The sequence below is a fragment of the Lissotriton helveticus genome, chromosome 9 (genome assembly GCF_964261635.1).
Source record: "Lissotriton helveticus chromosome 9, aLisHel1.1, whole genome shotgun sequence".
NCBI lineage: Eukaryota > Metazoa > Chordata > Amphibia > Caudata > Salamandridae > Lissotriton > Lissotriton helveticus.
Window position 1 is genome coordinate 257,334,846 of NC_136070.1, and position 15,482 is coordinate 257,350,327.

Here is a 15,482-nt window from a genome sequence, read left to right on the forward strand (position 1 = left end):
GGCACCCCTTCCGACACACGAAAGCTGCAACGTTGTGCGGGGCAGACTGGAAAACAGACGGCGGGAGAGGAGAGCCGGCGGAGCCGGGCTCTCGTGCGACCATCTTGGCCGCTGGCCCGGCTCCGCCCCCTCAGTGCCTTTTCTTGGTTTGATGCTAAACCGTTCTGATGTCTTGGCATATAAAAACCAAAGGGGAGGATGGACGGAGTGTTGAAAATTGCAAGCACTCACCCCCAGTCAACTGATCTGGGTTTAATCCGTCATCATTCTTTAGCTCACTCCGCCACCCCAACACAGACAAGTCCATATGCAAATCAGTCTGACCCTGTGCCTATCAGCCATCATCAGCCAGGTGTGGGTCCCTTGCTCACTTTGCCACTGGTTTCAAGCTAGCCTGGCTGATGACAGCTGATTAGCCAGAAACTGGTCCCAGGATGCTTGTTTCCGCTCCAGGGAAGACCTGGCTTTGCAGTTCGGGCTGTTCTGTTCCCATGAGGCACAGGGTCAGACTGATTTGCATATGGCCATGTCTGAACTGGGGTGGCGGAGTGAGTTAAAGAATGATGATGGATTAAACCCAGATCAGTTGACTGGGGGTGAGTGCTTGCAGTGTTCAACACTCCGTCCATCACCCCCTTTTGTTTTGTTTTGGCATATAAGGCAGAATGTGAGTGTCCATTACGCAAGTCAAAGTATGTAAATTTTTCAACCTACCTGTAAACTCATTGATGTTAGAAAATTCAAACACGGTGAGTATGTAAAATCCTCTGCAGATGTGCACTGTACACTCACAAGTGTTTTCCTCCCAATGTACACAAATGTTGTTAGGAAAACACAAGAAAAAGACATACAGGAAACTGCTTAGCAGGAGAGCTGATGCTGAATGATTCATAAGTGGGGAGTGTGCCTTGCCCACTTATTAATACCCTTCCCCTGTTTCACAGGTCAGAAAGAGATTAAAACAACAAGCATTGGCATAGCCAATAGGTCTCGCTTGTGGGACCTTATAAGTATTTTGTTTTGCAGCACAATATCCTTGTAACTAAATACTTATAAGGTCCCCAAGCGAGACCTATTGGCTATGCCAATGCTTGTTTGCCGCTGCCACCTGTTGGGATCCTTCTCTTTAAAGGTCACAGCTGTGGTGTCTTGCTGTCTGATTTTTAACAGTGCTGTATCAGGTTTGTTGGTGCCCACATCGACAAATGTTTGTGCAGATGGAATTTGGATCGGTTTTCGCATGAAGGTGTGGGGCGGGGAAGTGGCCCTCCGTTCTATTGTTAGGCACCAGAGAAGCAAGGCAGTGCAGTAAGAGTTGATGCTGCCGTCTTTCATCGTGTTCCTACGATATGTACGGATCCTCTTGGATATATAGTAAGAACTAATGACGATTTGCATTCAGGTAATGGATCGAGCGTTTGTAACAGGGTCCCAACACACTGATTGCACTTCAGAGACATCCATGCAACCACCTTGGGGGGCGGCGGAGGCAGAAAAGCCACAGGGGACTTTTGTCAGTGCCATGTTAAGAGCCACCGCGTACTCCGGAGCAGGGGAAGGAGTGCTAATGGCAGTGATGCTAATAGCGATGTTTCTGCGGGAACTCTATGAAAGACGCGTATCCCACCCACGTGCGCCGAAAATGGAGTCAAGCTGTTTTGCAGTTAAGACTGTAAATCTGCCGATAGAAAGATGTGTGCAGTGGGTGTCGTTTAAAGTGTGTGAAAGTATTTGAGATACATTTGCCTTCGATTTCTGGTTTGCATCTTGCACTGCACAGTAGCGATGGAAAGCTACATCGGTCTCTGCATTCTGTGCTCATTGTGCCCGTCTTCCTTGTAACCAGGGCTCGAAGTGCATTAAAGTATGGAAACAGATTGAGAGCGTCATGCGGCGGGGGTCAGTAAGCTTGGCGATGGGAATCAAAGGTGTGGCTAAAAGAAAAAAAATATATTCTTTTTTGTTAGTCTTTCACCGTCAGGCAATTGTTGCTAAAATAACGCACACCTTAAGTGAAAAATGTATTTACCTGCAAGCAAATTACAGTAAAAGCATGAAGCGCCAGCTGGCTTACCGACTGCTGAGGCAGGAAGCAAATGGTGGGGGCCTGAAGGAGGAGGGGGTGCGAGGGATGGGGGAAGCTGGCTGGGGAGAGAATGCAGAGCGCACGCTGGGCGAAGCCCTTTGATGTGCTGTGAGCGGCCGTGAATGAATGATTAGGGGAGGAGAAGCGGGAAAGTGAAAGTACGGCCGGCCTGCGGCCGGCCATGAATAATTAGGGGAGGAGAAGCCCTGGCCGTGAATGCGCGTGCATGTTGCTCACGTGGTTCACATGAACGGCAAGAAAACGCCATGAAAACGCCAGCAAAAAGCTGGTGGTTTCATGATGTTTTCGCCGCTTGAATTCTCGCTCCGCTCGATGCGCATGCGCGCATCGATAGGTCGCGAGACCTAAAAAAAGGAGTTGGACTCAGACTCCCCTGGCCGGGCAGGACCACGGGGGCTCTTAACAGTGTCCCGACTGCCTAGCTCAAGGTTGGGAGGGGAGAGTATATTTACTCCCTACCCTGCCTTGCCTCAGAGACCTTAAGGGGACATTCCAGTCCATACCCACCCACCTTTCCCAAGGACAGGACACAGCTACAGCTACCCAAGTGTCTGCCTCTGCCCCCTCCACCTTGCCAAAGGGTGGATGGTGGGTTAATAACTCAATAATATATACTACGTTACATTCTGCACATTTCCATATAGTTGGAATATTTTGAAATCGTAGCTCCATCTTTCCATGAGGCAGTTCACACCTGGGCTTGGGAATATGCATGGGCTTGGGAAATTGCCTTGACCCCTGGAAACCAGAAGTGAATCTAAGTGTCAATTGGCTGACCTTCTGTTTGAGCTAGACGGACACAACAAGGCCTCCCCCCCCTACCTAGCTAACCAACACCACTAGATCTGCCTGAGGCTGGACGCTACTGGAATTTGTCTTGAGCTGCAAAAGGTGCCTCCCAGGTCCTGAACCCTGAGCTGCTGACAGAGTGTACTCCTTCTACTTTAAAACTGCCAGAACTGGACTCCAGGTGAAAATCCAGAAGTTTGGGGCGTTGAGTGACCACAAACAACCTCAACATCTCCCACCACCAGGGACCTGCTCTTCACATCAGCAGGGACCGCCCGCATCAGTCGCCAACGTGAAGCTCTGCCAGCAACCTGCTCTTCGCGCTGATAACAATTTCTTTACTGCTCCTCCCAACTTGGAGCTCTGGCTGAAGCTCCTCGTGTGGAATTGGACTTTGTAAAAAGATAAACTCCTCACTGAGATGAACCTGGTCCCTGTATCCGACCCATGCCCTATCACGGTTAACCTCAACTTATGACTTTGACCTCGTCCAGCGCTACCAGATAACCGAGAGTGGTGCTTTGTGCTTCTTCGTGTTATTTTTAGCTGAAATTTAAAAATGCATAACTCTGGTTCTACTTATTAAATGTTTGTTGTTTTGCTGTAATGTTATTTATTGTAATTTGCTCTATTTCCTTCACATTGGTTTAGGATTTTTCTTGTGTTTTCACTACACTACTGTTTTAGTGCTGTATAATACTTCACACATTGTCTCTAAGTTAAGCCTGATTGCTTTTGTGCCAAGCAACCAAAAGGTTAAGCACAGGTTTATTTAGTGACTTTTGTGATCCACCCTGACAAGGATTGTGTTTATTATTTGAGTGGGGCTCTCACAGCTCTCAATTAATGACCCCATTTCTACATAGGATACGATTGTAGTCACTTTACATGCATTGCTGATGTCCTCAGCTCCACTTGCATTGTGGCAGTCACCCCTTATGATTCCATTATTGCTGTCATCAGCTTAACTTGCTTGGCTGATATTTATGCATTTCCTGCATGAGACATACACAGAGCTGAATAATGGCTTTGGAGGTCATTAGAATCATGGACCTCTTACCTCCATTGTCACATTAGCCGTTTCCACTGCTATACACTGCAGTCGCTCATCCCCGCAGCATCCAGCGCAGCGTTGCAAAGGAACACACGAAGGGCTGAACATATGATCGATCTCACCTGGGTACTCAGTCAAAATGTTCACCAACTTCTCAAGCGGTCGGCAGACACTGCGGTGCAAGACATCACTGAAAGGCAGAGCTGCAGGAGAAAAGGTGAAGAGTCAGTCACACTGGGGCTGCCAAATATGCTTCTTTCAGATGTACAAGAGGCAACAATATCTCAACTGGTATCATTAAGGGAGTCAATTAAGCAAGTATGTGCAATACATTACAAGGAAGCCAAAAGGGAGCCTCATGATACATTTTTGAAATGTGCACATGGCATCATATAATTGAAGTCAAAAATTAAAAACGGTACAGTTGTAGCAGCACTGTAGGCATAGAATGCATAGGCAGCCCGGATTGGACTTGGTGCACAAATGTGCTTGTGACACATACAAGTAGCGACGCAAATAACAATGTAAAATCAACGAAAGGCGCAAGGTGACAAAAATTGTGAATTATGTACAGAGGAATCTGTGGTTCAACAAGAATAATTTACAATGATTGTGTAGGCAAAGAGTGAGCGATTTAAATGAACCACAAGATGTTTGGCGCCGTCGGTTGCACTGAGGAGTCGACGACGTTTCGATCCTAGAGATTCAGGATCATCTTCAGGACCGGGTTGCCGAAAAGGCAGTGCTGCGGGTCAGGCTGGGTGGAAAAGCTTCGGAGGGGGGAGGTACAGGGGTGGCGCAGTGAAAAACGTCTGCGTAGCGGTGGGCTGGAGGCTGGAAAAACCTGAGAGGGACATGGTCCTGTGTCCACGGTAAGGTGAGAAAGAATAAATCCAGTAGAAGGGCAGCGTGTTGCGAGGGGGCTCCGGGGGATTCAGGAAGCCCTATGGAGGAAGCACACAAGCTGCAGAACACTGAGACAAAGAAAAACACATACAGACAAGTGGTCTAGAAAACAAACACAGACAGAACCAACACACACACACTCATAAATTATGGATATTCACGAATTGGAGACACACAACAGACAAAACACACACACACACACATAGAACTGACGCACACAAAATGATGCACTAACACACACACACCAAACACACATACAGAACCAACACACATGACTTGGAGACCCAAAACACACCAAGGGGAGAATTACACTGAAACGAACAATCCAACTAAATTCACATCCACATGGACAAATCAACAAGGAATAATGGAAGGTTATAAGATCAGATCTTCCCTTCAAAAGACCCACTACTGGGAAATACCCAACAAGCAAAGAACAAGCTACACAAAAAGAATAGGAGATGTAAACAAAGGTTAGTGGAAGATTGCAAAATCCTAACAAAACACCTGACATTGGGAACAATTCCGTCAATTGACAACATTCGTTAAACAAAGACACCAAAAAGCGGCAAAATGCTAAGCATTTGGCAAACGTTACACTGTGCAAAAAGTATGCAGCAAAGGCAGAAGGGGGAACTGATGTCTGCCCTCTCTATGTGGTCTACAAGAGACATATCTGGACTAGTGGACAGCGGTGCTGGTCCACAACTCAAGTTGTAAAAGAAACAGGAGGAGGAGTGGCCATGGAGCGCATGTAAGAGAGACATAAGGGAGTTAATGCAATGTAGTCTACTGCCAATGTCTTCACAACATGTTGAACAGACAAAAGGAATTAATAGATTATGAAGTCTGTCCCCACCACAGATTCTAGCAGCGACAAATGGAACATTTGAACAATGGTGTGTGTCTCCTGCCACATGTATGTTTTAACAAAGACCAAAGACTATTGTAGGCGGTGAGGTCTGTCGACTCTGAACGCTATAATTCTAGAGATCAAAGAACCTTGTAGACCATAGGATCAGTCACCAGTGCATGTCATAACAGAGACCAAAGAAACCCTTAGGCTTTGGGGTCTGTCTCCACTGAGTGTTGTAACAGAGACCCAAGAAACCCCTAGGCTTTGGAGTCTGTCTCCACTGCATGTTGTAACAGAGACCAAAGAAACCCCTAGGCTTTGGGGTCTGCCTCCACTGCGGGTTGTAACAGAAACCAAAGAAACCCCAAGGCTTTGGGGTATGTCTCCACAGCATTATGTAACAGACACCAAAGAAACCCTTAGGCGTTGGGGTCTGTCTCCGCTGCGTGTTGTAACAGAGACCAAAGAAACCCCTAGGCTTTGGGGTCTGTCTCCACTGCGTGTTGTAAAAGAGAACAAAAAAAACCATAAGCTTTGAGGTCTGTCTCCACTGCGTGTTGTAACAGAGACCCAAGAAACCCCAAGGCTTTGGAGTTTGTCTCCACTGCATGTTGTAACAGAAACCAAAGAAACCCATAGGCTTTGGTGGTCTGTCTCCACTGCGTGTTGTAAAAGAGAACAAAGAAACCCATAAGCTTTAGGGTCTGTCTCCACTGCGTGTTGTAACAGAGACCATAGAAGCCCCTAGGCTTTGCGGTCTGTCTCCACTGCGTGTTGTAACAGAGACCATAGAAACCCCTAGGCTTTGCGGTCTGTCTCCACTGCGTGTTGTAATAGAGACCAAAGAAACCCATAGGCTTTGGGGTCTGTGTCCACTGCGTGTTGTAATAGAGACTAAAGAAACCCATAGGCTTTGGGGTCTGTCTCCACTGCGTGTTGTAATAGAGACCAAAGAAACCCCTAGGCTATGGGGTCTGTCTCCACTGTGTGTTGTAACAGAGACCAAAGAAACCCCTAGGCTTTGGGGTCTGTCTCCACTGCGTGTTGTAACAGAGACCAAAGAAACCCCTAGGCTTTGGGGTCTGTCTCCACTGTGTGTTGTAACAGAGACCAAAGAAACCCCTAGGCTTTGGGGTCTGTCTCCACTGCGTGTTGTAACAAAGACCAAAGAAACCCCTAGGCTTTGGGGTCTGTCTCCACTGCGTGTTGTAACAGAGACCAGAGAAACCCGTAAGCTTTGGGGTCTGTCTCCACTGCTTGTTGTAACAGAGACCAAAGAAACCCTTTTCCTTTGGGGTCTGTCTCCACTGCGGGTTGTAGGAGAGACCAAATAAACCTTTGGGTCTGTTTCCACTGCATGTTGTAATACAGACCAAAAAAAACCCTAGGCTTTGGGGTCTGTCTCCACTGCGTGTTGTAACAGAGACCAGAGAAACCCCTAGGCTTTGGGGGTCTGTCTCCACTGCGTGTTGTAACAGAGACCAAAGAAACCCCTAGGCATTGGGGTCTGTCTCCACTGCGTGTTGTAACAGAGACCAAAGAAACCCATAGGCTTTGGGGTCTGTCTCCACTGCGTGTTGTAACAGCGACCAAAGAAACCCCCAGGCTTTGGGGTCAGTCTCCACTGCGTGTTGGAGCAGAGACCAAATAAACCCTTAGGCTTTGGGGTCTGTCTCCACTGCGTGTTGTAACAGAGGACAAAGAAACCCTTAGGCCTTTGCGTCTGTCTCCACTGCGTGTTGTAACAGCGACCAAAGAAACCCCCAGGCTTTGGGGTCAGTCTCCACTGCGTGTTGGAGCAGAGACCAAAGAAAACCCTAGGTTTGGGGTCTGTCTCCAGTGCATGTTGTAACAGAGACCAAAGAAACCCCAAGGCTTTGGGGTCTGTCTCCACTGCGTGTTGTAACAGAGACCAAAGAAACCCATAGGCTTTGGGGTCTGTCTCCACTGCGTGTTGTAACAGAGAACAAAGAAACCCATAGGCTTTGGGGTCTGTCACACCTGCGTGTTTTACAGAGACCAAAGAAACCCCTAGGATTTGGGGTCTGTTTCCACTGCGTGTTGTAACAGAGACCATAGAAACCCCTAGGCTTTGGGGTCTGTCTCCACTGCATGTTGTAACAGAGACCAATCTCCACTGCATGTTGTAACTTGTAATAGAGACCAAAGAAACCCATAAGCTTTGGGGTCTGTCTCCACTGCATGTTGTAACAGAGACCAAAAAAACCCTAGGCTTTGGGGTCTGTCTCCACCGAATGTTGTAACAGAGACCAAAGAATCCTGCAGACGATTGGGTCAGGCCCCACTACATGTTGTAATAGAGACAAAAGAAACCCCCTAGGGTTTGGCGTCCGTTTCCAGCGCATGTTTTAACAAAATCCAAAGAAACCCCTAGGCTCTGGGGTCTGTCTCCACTATATGTTGTAACAGAGACCAAAGAAACCCATAGGCTTTGGGGTCTGTCTCCACTGCGTGTTGTAACAGAGACCAAAGAAACCAATAGGCTTTGGGGTCTGTCTCCACTGCGTGTTGTAACAGAGACCAAAGAAACCCCTATGCTTTGGGGTCCGTCTCCAGGGCATGTTGTAACAGAAACCAAAGAAACCCCTAGGCTCTGGGGTCTGTCTCCACTGTATGTTGTAACAGAGACCAAACAACCCCATAGGCTTTGTAAGTCTGTATCCACTTTTGTGTTGTAACAGAGACCAAAGAAACCCATAGGCTTTGGGGTCTGTCTCCACTGCGCGTTGTAACAGAGACCAAAGAAACCCCTAGGCTTTGGGGTCTGTCTCCACTGCGTGTTGTAATAGAGACCAAAGAAACCCATAAGCTTTGGGGTTTATCTCCACTGCATGTTGTAACAGAGATCAAGAATCATGCAGACTAAAGTGTCAGCCCCCATTTTGTGTTGTAACAGAGACCAAAAAAATCCCTAGGCTTTGGGGTCTGTCTCAACCGCATGTTGTAACAGAGACCAAAGAATCCTGCAGCCGATTGGGTCAGCCCCCACTACATGTTGTACTAGAGACAAAAGAAACCCATAGGCTTTGGGGTCTGTCTCCACCACATGTTGTAACAGAAACCAAAGAAACCCCTAGGCTCTGGGGTCTGTCTCGACTGTATGTTGTAAGAGAGAACAAAGAAATCCCTAGGCTTTGGGGTCTTTCTCCACTGCATGTTGGAACAGAGACCAAAGAAAACCCTAGACTTTGCGGTCCGTCTCCCCTACATGTTGTAACAGAGACCAAAGAAACCCTTTTGCTTTGGGGTCTGTCTCCACTGCGGGTTGTAAGAGAGACCAAATAAACCTTTGGGGTCTGTTTCCACTGCATGTTGTAATACAGACCAAAATAAACCCTAGGCTTTGGGGTCTGTCTCCACTGCGTGTTGTAACAGAGACCAGAGAAACCCGTAGGCTTTGGGGGTCTGTCTCCACTGCGTGTTGTAACAGAGACCAAAGAAACCCCTAGGCTTTGGGGTCTGTCTCCACTGCGTGTTGTAACAGAGATCAAAGAAACCCATAGGCTTTGGGGTCTGTCTCCACTGCGTGTTGTAACAGAGACCAAAGAAACCCCCAGGCTTTGGGGTCAGTCTCCACTGCGTGTTGGAGCAGAGACCAAAGAAACCCTTAGGCTTTGGGGTCTGTCTCCACTGCGTGTTGTAACAGAGGACAAAGAAACCCTTAGGACTTTGGGTCTGTCTCCACTCCATGTTGTAATAGAGACCAAAGAAACCCATAGGCTTTGGGGTCTGTCTCCAGTGCATGTTGTAACAGAGACCAAAGAAACCCCAAGGCTTTGGGGTCTGTCTCCACTGCGTGTTGTAATCGAGACCAAAGAAACCCCTAGGCTTTGAGGACTGTCTCCACTGCGTGTTGTAACAGAGACCAAAGAAACCCCAAGGCTTTGGGGTCTGTCTCCACTGCGTGTTGTAATCGAGACCAAAGAAACCCCTAGGCTTTGGGGTCTGTCTCCACTGCATGTTGTAACAGCGACCAAAGAAACCCCCAGGCTTTGGGGTCAGTCTCCACTGCGTGTTGGAGCAGAGACCAAAAACCCTTAGGCTTTGGGGTCTGTCTCCACTGCGTGTTGTAACAGAGGACAAAGAAACCCCTAGGCATTGGGGTCTGTCTCCACTGCGTGTTGTAACAGCGACCAAAGAAACCCCCAGGCTTTGGGGTCAGTCTCCACTGCGTGTTGGAGCAGAGACCAAAAACCCTTAGGCTTTGGGGGTCTGTCTCCACTGCGTGTTGTAATAGAGACCAAAAAAAACCCTAGGTTTGGGGTCTGTCTCCAGTGCATGTTGTAACAGAGACCAAAGAAACCCCAAGGCTTTGGGGTCTGTCTCCACTGCGTGTTGTAACAGAGACCAAAGAAACCCATAGGCTTTGGGGTCTGTCTCCACTGCGTGTTGTAACAGAGAACAAAGAAACCCATAGGCTTTGGGGTCTGTCACACCTGCGTGTTTTACAGAGACCAAAGAAACCCATAGGCTTTGGGGTCTGTCTCCACTGCGTGTTGTAACAGAGAACAAAGAAACCCATAGGCTTTGGGGTCTGTCACACCTGCGTGTTTTACAGAGACCAAAGAAACCCCTCGGCTTTGGGGTCTGTCTCCAGTGCATGTTGTAACAGAGACCAAAGAAACCCCAAGGCTTTGGGGTCTGTCTCCACTGCGTGTTGTAACAGAGAACAAAGAAACCCATAGGCTTTGGGTTCTGTCACACCTGCGTGTTTTACAGAGACCAAAGAAACCCCTCGGCTTTGGGGTCTGTCTCCAGTGCGTGTTTTACAGAGACCAAAGAAACCCCTCGGCTTTGGGGTCTGTCTCCACTGCGTGTTGTAACAGAGACCAGAGAAACCCCTAGGCTTTGGGGTCTGTTTCCACTGCGTGTTGTAACAGAGACCATAGAAACCCCTAGGCTTTGCGGTCAGTCTCCACTGCATGTTGTAATAGACACCAAAGAAACCCATAGGCTTTGTGGTCTGTCTCCACTGCATGTTGTAACAGAGACCAAAGATCCCCCTAGGCTATGGGGTCTGTCTCCATTGTGTGTTGTAACAGAGACCAAAGAAACCCCTAGGCTTTGGGGCTTGTCTCCACTGCATGTTGTAACAGAGACCAAAGAAACCCCTAGCTTTGGGGTCTGTCTCCACTGCATGTTGTAACAGAGACCAATCTCCACTGCATGTTGTAACTTGTAATAGAGACCAAAGAAACCCATAAGCTTTGGGGTCTGTCTCCACTGCATGTTGTAACAGAGACCAAAAAAACCCTAGGCTTTGGGGTCTGTCTCCACCGAATGTTGTAACAGAGACCAAAGAATCCTGCAGACGATTGGGTCAGCCCCCACTACATGTTGTAATAGAGACAAAAGAAACCCCCTAGGGTTTGGCGTCCGTTTCCAGCGCATGTTTTAACAAAATCCAAAGAAACCCCTAGGCTCTGGGGTCTGTCTCCACTATATGTTGTAACAGAGACCAAAGAAACCCATAGGCTTTGGGGTCTGTCTCCACTGCGTGTTGTAACAGAGACCAAAGAAACCAATAGGCTTTGGGGTCTGTCTCCACTGCGTGTTGTAACAGAGACCAAAGAAACCCCTATGCTTTGGGGTCCGTCTCCAGGGCATGTTGTAACAGAAACCAAAGAAACCCCTAGGCTCTGGGGTCTGTCTCCACTGTATGTTGTAACAGAGACCAAACAACCCCATAGGCTTTGTAAGTCTGTATCCACTTTTGTGTTGTAACAGAGACCAAAGAAACCCATAGGCTTTGGGGTCTGTCTCCACTGCGCGTTGTAACAGAGACCAAAGAACCCCCTAGGCTTTGGGGTCTGTCTCCACTGCGTGTTGTAATAGAGACCAAAGAAACCCATAAGCTTTGGGGTTTATCTCCACTGCATGTTGTAACAGAGATCAAGAATCATGCAGACTAAAGTGTCAGCCCCCATTTTGTGTTGTAACAGAGACCAAAAAAATCCCTAGGCTTTGGGGTCTGTCTCAACCGCATGTTGTAACAGAGACCAAAGAATCCTGCAGCCGATTGGGTCAGCCCCCACTACATGTTGTACTAGAGACAAAAGATACCCATAGGCTTTGGGGTCTGTCTCCACCACATGTTGTAACAGAAACCAAAGAAACCCCTAGGCTCTGGGGTCTGTCTCGACTGTATGTTGTAAGAGAGAACAAAGAAATCCCTAGGCTTTGGGGTCTTTCTCCACTGCATGTTGGAACAGAGACCAAAGAAAACCCTAGACTTTGCGGTCCGTCTCCCCTACATGTTGTAACAGAGACCAAAGAAACCCTTTTGCTTTGGGGTCTGTCTCCACTGCGGGTTGTAAGAGAGACCAAATAAACCTTTGGGGTCTGTTTCCACTGCATGTTGTAATACAGACCAAAATAAACCCTAGGCTTTGGGGTCTGTCTCCACTGCGTGTTGTAACAGAGACCAGAGAAACCCGTAGGCTTTGGGGGTCTGTCTCCACTGCGTGTTGTAACAGAGACCAAAGAAACCCCTAGGCTTGCTTTGGGGTCTGTCTCCACTGCGTGTTGTAACAGAGATCAAAGAAACCCATAGGCTTTGGGGTCTGTCTCCACTGCGTGTTGTAACAGAGACCAAAGAAACCCCCAGGCTTTGGGGTCAGTCTCCACTGCGTGTTGGAGCAGAGACCAAAGAAACCCTTAGGCTTTGGGGTCTGTCTCCACTGCGTGTTGTAACAGAGACCATAGAAGCCCCTAGGCTTTGCGGTCTGTCTCCACTGCGTGTTGTAACAGAGACCATAGAAACCCCTAGGCTTTGCGGTCTGTCTCCACTGCGTGTTGTAATAGAGACCAAAGAAACCCATAGGCTTTGGGGTCTGTGTCCACTGCGTGTTGTAATAGAGACTAAAGAAACCCATAGGCTTTGGGGTCTGTCTCCACTGCGTGTTGTAATAGAGACCAAAGAAACCCCTAGGCTATGGGGTCTGTCTCCACTGTGTGTTGTAACAGAGACCAAAGAAACCCCTAGGCTTTGGGGTCTGTCTCCACTGCGTGTTGTAACAGAGACCAAAGAAACCCCTAGGCTTTGGGGTCTGTCTCCACTGTGTGTTGTAACAGAGACCAAAGAAACCCCTAGGCTTTGGGGTCTGTCTCCACTGCGTGTTGTAACAGAGACCAAAGAAACCCCTAGGCTTTGGGGTCTGTCTCCACTGCGTGTTGTAACAGAGACCAGAGAAACCCGTAAGCTTTGGGGTCTGTCTCCACTGCTTGTTGTAACAGAGACCAAAGAAACCCTTTTCCTTTGGGGTCTGTCTCCACTGCGGGTTGTAAGAGAGACCAAATAAACTTTTGGGTCTGTTTCCACTGCATGTTGTAATACAGACCAAAAAAAACCCTAGGCTTTGGGGTCTGTCTCCACTGCGTGTTGTAACAGAGACCAGAGAAACCCCTAGGCTTTGGGGGTCTGTCTCCACTGCGTGTTGTAACAGAGACCAAAGAAACCCCTAGGCATTGGGGTCTGTCTCCACTGCGTGTTGTAACAGAGACCAAAGAAACCCATAGGCTTTGGGGTCTGTCTCCACTGCGTGTTGTAACAGCGACCAAAGAAACCCCCAGGCTTTGGGGTCAGTCTCCACTGCGTGTTGGAGCAGAGACCAAATAAACCCTTAGGCTTTGGGGTCTGTCTCCACTGCGTGTTGTAACAGAGGACAAAGAAACCCTTAGGCCTTTGCGTCTGTCTCCACTGCGTGTTGTAACAGCGACCAAAGAAACCCCCAGGCTTTGGGGTCAGTCTCCACTGCGTGTTGGAGCAGAGACCAAAGAAAACCCTAGGTTTGGGGTCTGTCTCCAGTGCATGTTGTAACAGAGACCAAAGAAACCCCAAGGCTTTGGGGTCTGTCTCCACTGCGTGTTGTAACAGAGACCAAAGAAACCCATAGGCTTTGGGGTCTGTCTCCACTGCGTGTTGTAACAGAGAACAAAGAAACCCATAGGCTTTGGGGTCTGTCACACCTGCGTGTTTTACAGAGACCAAAGAAACCCCTAGGCTTTGGGGTCTGTTTCCACTGCGTGTTGTAACAGAGACCATAGAAACCCCTAGGCTTTGGGGTCTGTCTCCACTGCATGTTGTAACAGAGACCAATCTCCACTGCATGTTGTAACTTGTAATAGAGACCAAAGAAACCCATAAGCTTTGGGGTCTGTCTCCACTGCATGTTGTAACAGAGACCAAAAAAACCCTAGGCTTTGGGGTCTGTCTCCACCGAATGTTGTAACAGAGACCAAAGAATCCTGCAGACGATTGGGTCAGCCCCCACTACATGTTGTAATAGAGACAAAAGAAACCCCCTAGGGTTTGGCGTCCGTTTCCAGCGCATGTTTTATTAAAATCCAAAGAAACCCCTAGGCTCTGGGGTCTGTCTCCACTATATGTTGTAACAGAGACCAAAGAAACCCATAGGCTTTGGGGTCTGTCTCCACTGCGTGTTGTAACAGAGACCAAAGAAACCAATAGGCTTTGGGGTCTGTCTCCACTGCGTGTTGTAACAGAGACCAAAGAAACCCCTATGCTTTGGGGTCCGTCTCCAGGGCATGTTGTAACAGAAACCAAAGAAACCCCTAGGCTCTGGGGTCTGTCTCCACTGTATGTTGTAACAGAGACCAAACAACCCCATAGGCTTTGTAAGTCTGTATCCACTTTTGTGTTGTAACAGAGACCAAAGAAACCCATAGGCTTTGGGGTCTGTCTCCACTGCGCGTTGTAACAGAGACCAAAGAAACCCCTAGGCTTTGGGGTCTGTCTCCACTGCGTGTTGTAATAGAGACCAAAGAAACCCATAAGCTTTGGGGTTTATCTCCACTGCATGTTGTAACAGAGATCAAGAATCATGCAGACTAAAGTGTCAGCCCCCATTTTGTGTTGTAACAGAGACCAAAAAAATCCCTAGGCTTTGGGGTCTGTCTCAACCGCATGCTGTAACAGAGACCAAAGAATCCTGCAGCCGATTGGGTCAGCCCCCACTACATGTTGTACTAGAGACAAAAGAAACCCATAGGCTTTGGGGTCTGTCTCCACCACATGTTGTAACAGAAACCAAAGAAACCCCTAGGCTCTGGGGTCTGTCTCGACTGTATGTTGTAAGAGAGAACAAAGAAATCCCTAGGCTTTGGGGTCTTTCTCCACTGAATGTTGGAACAGAGACCAAAGAAAACCCTAGACTTTGCGGTCCGTCTCCCCTACATGTTGTAACAGAGACCAAAGAAACCCTTTTGCTTTGGGGTCTGTCTCCACTGCGGGTTGTAAGAGAGACCAAATAAACCTTTGGGGTCTGTTTCCACTGCATGTTGTAATACAGACCAAAATAAACCCTAGGCTTTGGGGTCTGTCTCCACTGCGTGTTGTAACAGAGATCAAAGAAACCCATAGGCTTTGGGGTCTGTCTCCACTGCGTGTTGTAACAGAGACCAAAGAAACCCCCAGGCTTTGGGGTCAGTCTCCACTGCGTGTTGGAGCAGAGACCAAAGAAACCCTTAGGCTTTGGGGTCTGTCTCCACTGCGTGTTGTAACAGAGGACAAAGAAACCCTTAGGACTTTGGGTCTGTCTCCACTCCATGTTGTAATAGAGACCAAAGAAACCCATAGGCTTTGGGGTCTGTCTCCAGTGCATGTTGTAACAGAGACCAAAGAAACCCCAAGGCTTTGGGGTCTGTCTCCACTGTGTGTTGTAATCGAGACCAAAGAAACCCCTAGGCTTTGAGGACTGTCTCCACTGCGTGTTGTAACAGAGACCAAA

The 15,482-nt window shown here is 48.2% G+C and overlaps 1 protein-coding gene across 2 annotated transcripts in view; it reads right to left on the reverse strand.

Moving 5' to 3' along the window:
• The window catches only part of PGF (placental growth factor), a 185,634-nt gene that overhangs the window by 63,018 nt on the left and 107,134 nt on the right, over positions 1–15,482 (reverse strand). For both annotated transcript variants that reach the window (XM_078659904.1, XM_078659905.1), the window contains one exon: positions 3,957–4,153. In XM_078659904.1, coding sequence (XP_078516030.1) covers positions 3,957–4,153 — 197 coding nt within the window. The remainder of the gene's footprint in view (positions 1–3,956; positions 4,154–15,482) is intronic.